Here is a 6,000-nt window from a genome sequence, read left to right on the forward strand (position 1 = left end):
AGCATTTTCTGTTTTTATAACAATCCTTTATAAGGACAGGAATACATCATCAGAATTCCATTTAGCAACAAAATTGGAGAGCTGCTGATACATTTACTAACTGATTTCCCATGGCAATATTCTCAGGTAGTTTGGGTATTAGAGCACAGTTATGATATTTAACTTCTAAACTTTCCGGTGTCATGAAAATGACTCAGACTCTTTATATGTCACTCAGTCGAATAAAGGCAGATGATTATTTGAAGTTTCTCTAGATTGGCAGCTAGCTTGGTTCCTCTCCTTGGGAAGAGGGCACATTACTTTGTCAGAAAAACCACCAGAAAGCAACCGACTTTCTGTGACTATTCGGTTGTTGTTTTGTACAAAGTGCAGTGTCTAGGCTATGATAGACATTACCAAAATAGATACATAAAGAAATATAATTTATACAGCACCGTATTTCTTATATCTTGTAACGGGGTATTCAAAACTGGAGTAGCAGTGGTAGGGATGAGTACTGGGCAATACCATGGGAGATTGAGAAAACTGTTGTACAAGTCTTACTGTCCTTTTGATTTTATGCTCCTAAATACAGGGCAGCAACTTGTGAGTTCTCTCCTCCTCTCTCGAAAGCACTGACACATGCTGCAGTACGGTTCCATGGGTTCCAAGTGCTAGTGCTCCTCAGTACCTCATCCAAGCAGCTATTTACCATCTGTGAGCCTAGACAGAGTGTGATATCCAAGGGGACCATTCAGGTGAGATGTGCATCATTCAACTGCTCAGACTTGGGGCAACAGCTGCCGGAAGGCATACCTGGAAGCCAGGTATGAGAACACACGCTTATACATCCAAGTATGGATTCAGTGATTCAATGTCAACCAATGTTCAATGGGATATGGTACATATCCTTGTTCAAGAGGATGGTGGAAAGGCATTCATACATTTTATATCAGTTATGCTGCTCACTCTGCTGCCCACAAGGAGCTCCTGGTACCTGCTGTCTCCTTGTCAATTATCTAAAAACTGAGTGAGTGATTTTCTACACTTCCAAAATTGTACATAGGACAATGAATCATAGCCAGAGAATGTGACAAGCTCTACATAATACAAGTTCTATTTTTCTCTTTTTTAAAAAAAGTTAAATACAACGGGTGCCTTGTAGGAGAAATGCCCCAAGAATTTCCTTAAATGTGTTCTTAAAATGTAGTTAGTCGTCAGAGTGAATGCTTGAAAAGGAAAGGGCGAATGATAATTTAACCATAAAGGCTTATACAAACAAAATTCCTTCTCTGGACAGAAAACAAGCCTTCAAGACCATAGGCCAGGAAATGGCTCATTAAGAGGGCCATACGGTTCTGCATTGCCTGGACCAGTGTAAGGCCCTTTGTTAGCAAAGACCTCAAGCAAGCAACTAAACGAGTGGACTAGCATGTCTAGGTGCCAGTGTTTCTTCGATTCTAAGGTCATCAGGGATACCAATAGGGCTATGTGAGGTGATTGACGCCAGAAAGGACTGAATCTTTCTAAAACGTGTCACTCAGATTGGTCAATAGAATTGGATAGGTTTCTTTGGAAATTTAGTGTGTTGACACTGAAGTCAGTCTCAGTTTTCAGTTCTTTAGTAGATGCATGTCTGTACAAAATCAGAAAGCGTATCTCCAACTGAGGGAAAGATTACAGAAGTTACAACTGTATCAACCAGATCCAGACAAATATAATTGTGTACAAGTTACCCGGAGATCAAGGGAGGTGAGATTTAAGCCAGCTCGTCGACATACAGCTACCAGAGTGGACGGTGAATTTACACCCAAGATCAAGGGATCCAGGAGGTACGGATGGCACCTCTTCAGACAGAGGTTCATCACTTTGACTATTCAGAAGGTTAACACCTTCCTCCCAGAGGAAGGCAAGGCAACCATTTCATCCATGTCAGCTCATAAGAATGATGTTGTATCAGTTCTGTAAACATTGCTAACTAAAAGTATATACACTTTTCAAAATAAAAAGTATATAGACCTCAATCTATAAACTGGCTATTTAATACTGTTAACCATCAGCCATCTAAGGAATGTACTAAATTAATCTCACCAATTTATATCCATCTCAGACATTGATCTCAACTTTCAATTTATAATCAGCAAGCAGGTACAGCTGAATTACTGTAACACAACTGAACTGCCTTTGTAACGTCTTATTGTCAATTAACACATATATTAATTATTTGCATACTCAGTGTTTAAGTACTGTTAATTACTCGGCATAAACTGGGCAGTAAATCTCAGACCTGACTAGGAGTTAAGGTCAAAGGTTAAGGATTCATCCCGTGCCCTTGATAAATATTCTCATCCCAGGTTTCTTATAGCCTCAGATATGTAGAAATACATAGAATGTTTCACAGAAACAGGCCATTCGGCCCAACTGGTCCATGCCGGTGTTTATGCTCCACACGAGCCTCCTGCCACCCTGCTTCATCTAACCCTATCAGCATAAACTTCTATTCCTTTCACCATCATGTGTTTAACTAGCTTCCCCTTAAATGCATCTATGCTATTCGCCTCAACTACTCCTTGTGGTAGCAAGTTCCACATTCCTTACCACTCTTGGGGTAAAGAAGTTCACCCAGAGTTTTCTTTTGGCATTCGGTGCAAAAAAAGTTTCATTCCGTTTATTTGAGAAGAACCAATAAACAATATATACAGCTTCATTTTAAAGAGCTTCCTACTGCAAGTTCCACATAACCTTCACAGCCAAACTGTCTTGTTTTACCACAGTAACCGAGCGTGTGACTTGAGAGTCTGAAGCTGCAGAAAGCAAGTAGTCCGTGTTTAGGGCAAGTAAGATAAACTCAGTGGTGGTTTTATCCAATTTACACTTTTCTCCTCTTCAATCTTTCAAGCAAAACTCCTGTCTGAGAATTCTTCTTCGACAAAACATATATCTACTCATTGACTTTCAATGAAATCCTAAATCCAATTCAGCCAATCATAGTCACAGTATAATTAGGAGACATTGCCATGAAAAAAACATGCAAGAAACCTATGCTTACAAATACAAATGTCACTAGACAATGACACCCAGCTCATCAGGAGTAAGCCTGTTTGCTAATGATTCCAGTGTTGCACTTCAATCACAACAGCTCCACTAATGAAGCAGCCTGTGCCATCCTACTGTATATATTGTTTATTGGTTCTTCTCAAATAAATGGAACATGCAGTAGGAAGCTCTTTGAAATGAAGCTGTATATATTGTTTATTGGTTATTCTCAAATAAACAGAAGTGGAGAATATCAAGGTTTAGGCTGACAAATAGCAAGTAACATTCATACCACACAACTATCTTCAACTAGAAAAAGCCCAACCATCTCAAGTGACCTTCAACGGCACCACAATTAGAGTCCCCCATCACTTTCTTGGGAATCACCAGTGACCAGTAGCATACAGGACCAACCACAACTTCAAGATCAGAGGCTGGGTATTCTACGACAAGTGAATCACATTCCTGACCCCTCAAATTCTTTCCATCATCGACAAGTCGAAGTGTGATGGAATACTCACTGTTTGCCTGCTTGCGTGCAGTCAAAACAACTCTCAAGAAATGCAACATCATCTAGGACAATCAGTTCGGTTGATTAGCGCCCATCACCAGGCTCAATATCCACTGCTGGTGCACTGCCACTGCAGTACGTGGGATGGAACTACAAAATGCACTGCATCAACTCACCAACTCTATCTCGACAGCACCTCCTGTTCCTGCCCTCCCCATCACCCATCAAGAAGAGCAACATTGTCACCGGACAGCATCAACTCCGAGTCACACCCCACCGGACATATATCGCCCTTCTTCACAGTCAATGGATCAACATCCTAGAATCCTCCACCGAGCACAACCACCCCCAATAACGCTGCTGGGGGGGGGGGGGGGTCAATGAGAAGGGCCCACTCGGGCACCTTCGCAATCGATGCGGCCTTGCCAGCGTCGCCCACATCCCACCAACAAAGTAAACATCCGCCCAGCGGGTTTGTTCCAGGGCCCTGTCCCGTTAAGGGCGCACCGTGCGCGGCGATGTGGTGAAAGCTGATGCACGCCGAGCCGGGCAACGCGTAATATTAACGCGTCCACTCAAGAAGCTACCGCGAACTAGAGAGATAGAGAGAGAGAGAGAGCCCCGCCACCAGGCCAAGCCTGCTCTGCTCTGCTCTGGCCTGGCCTGGCCTGCTCGGTCGCGGTACCTGCTTTGGCTTTATTTTCCTTAGTGGCCGGCTTGGCAGCCGCTGGCCGCGGGCTCTGATTTTTCCCATGAGACGCGGGCTGGGCTGCCTCTGGGCGCTGGTGTCGGGCCGCCGCCGCCGCTATCGCCGCCGCCTCGATTCTCTTCTTTTTCTTCCCCCCCATCAGTCCCCCTCGAGCCGTTTCTTGGCCGTTAATCCCAGCCGCTCGCGCTCTCCAGTGAACCCGCAGACAAGGAACGAGGCGCCCCGCTGGTCAAACCGCAACACGCATGCTCCAACACCCGAAGCGGCTGGGGGGGGGGGGGGGGGTCACAGGTCAAACTGCAGGAAATGACATCCCAGACAATGGAGGAGTGGGAAGGTGAACAAGAGCACCGGGAATGGGTGTTGGAAACGCGCAGGACTCGCCGCAGGTGCCGGCGTTAATGGACGACGTGGGTGACACACATGGGGCCGGATTTCGCTATGAGCCGCGGAAGAAACGCTGCCAGCTGTTCGTTAGACCTGCGCTTTCCCCTAGACTTTCTATGGGGTTTTGCACAGCAAGTTAGCGATCTAAAGAGCTGGACGCCCTCTACAGGGCATCAGATTGAAAAATCGTTCATTCGCAGTGCAGAGTCTGAACCAGGAAATGTGTGTTAGAATAGTCAAATTAGGTACAGAAAGTGAAATAAAGGGAGGCCAAGAAAGATTAAAAGCCTAAGCAATGAGACTCCACACTCATAAAAGTTGATCTTCAGTGCCAGGGAGGTTGTTTGGCAGTAATTATGACTTACCATGCTGTTAAAACGGTACTTAGACTGGAATGGACAAGCCCTAACTGTGGCGACTTTAGTCCGTATCTACGACGTCAGTCCAGGAACTTAACGCCGTTCAATACATTTGAATGGAGAGCCAGACAGCGAGATGCTGTTTTTGTGCACTTTCGGAGGAGATCATCTTGGATAGCAACTTTTGGATTTTTGCGTTTAACTAAGCATGTGTGCTCGCTGGAAGTTACTGTCCAATTTGCGCATAAACAACGGTGAGCACTGTTAGCCTTACTGTTATTTTCATCACAAAATCCAGCCCATTGCATTACGTAGATTTAGAGCACAGAGGCCATTCGACCCAACAGATCTATGCCTGTCTTTATGCTCCACACAAGCCTCCTCCCACCTTACTTCATCTACCCCTATCAGCATCCCATTCTATTCCTTTCTCATGTACTTATCCAACTTCCCCTTAAATGCATCTATGCTATTCACCTCAACTACTCCATATGGTAGTATGTACCACATTCTAACCACTGAATAAAGAAGTTTCTCCTGAATTCCTTAATGGATTTAGTAGTGACTAGTTTATACTTATAGCCCCTAGTTTTGGACTCCCCCACAAGAGGAAACATCTTCCTGTCGAACCCCTTCATAATTTTAAAGACCTCTATCAGGTCACCACTTAGCCTTCTCTTTTCTTGAGAAAAGAGCCCCAGCCTGTTAAGCCTTTCCTGATAGTTATAACCTCTCAGTTCTGGTATCATCCTTGTAAATCTTTTTTGCACCTTCTCCAGTGGCTCTATATCATTTTTGTAGTATGGAGACCAGAACTGAGCACAGTATTCAGTGTGGAGCTAGAACAGAGCGGGGTTATTGTCAGTGAACTGAAGAAAATGTGTGCAAGAAAGAGATGTTACTGTCAGGGCCTGCCAAAAAATATAACCAACACTGTGTATTGTGGGGAAAAAAACTGCAAATTTACAACCGATCAGGGAAAAGACCGGTTATCAGGATTATTCTGACAAGAGATTCCA

At 44.3% G+C, this 6,000-nt stretch overlaps 1 protein-coding gene across 1 annotated transcript in view; it reads right to left on the reverse strand.

Annotated features, from left to right (window-relative positions):
• The window catches only part of dhx29 (DEAH (Asp-Glu-Ala-His) box polypeptide 29), a 113,770-nt gene extending 109,312 nt beyond the window's left edge, over positions 1–4,458 (reverse strand). Inside the window, exon 1 of the mRNA XM_067985901.1 lies at positions 4,212–4,458. Within this exon, the coding sequence (XP_067842002.1) occupies positions 4,212–4,374 (163 nt within the window). The 5' untranslated portion in view covers positions 4,375–4,458. The remainder of the gene's footprint in view (positions 1–4,211) is intronic.
• Positions 4,459–6,000: the final 1,542 nt, after the last annotated feature.

This window comes from Heptranchias perlo, chromosome 1 (genome assembly GCF_035084215.1).
Source record: "Heptranchias perlo isolate sHepPer1 chromosome 1, sHepPer1.hap1, whole genome shotgun sequence".
Lineage (NCBI taxonomy): Eukaryota > Metazoa > Chordata > Chondrichthyes > Hexanchiformes > Hexanchidae > Heptranchias > Heptranchias perlo.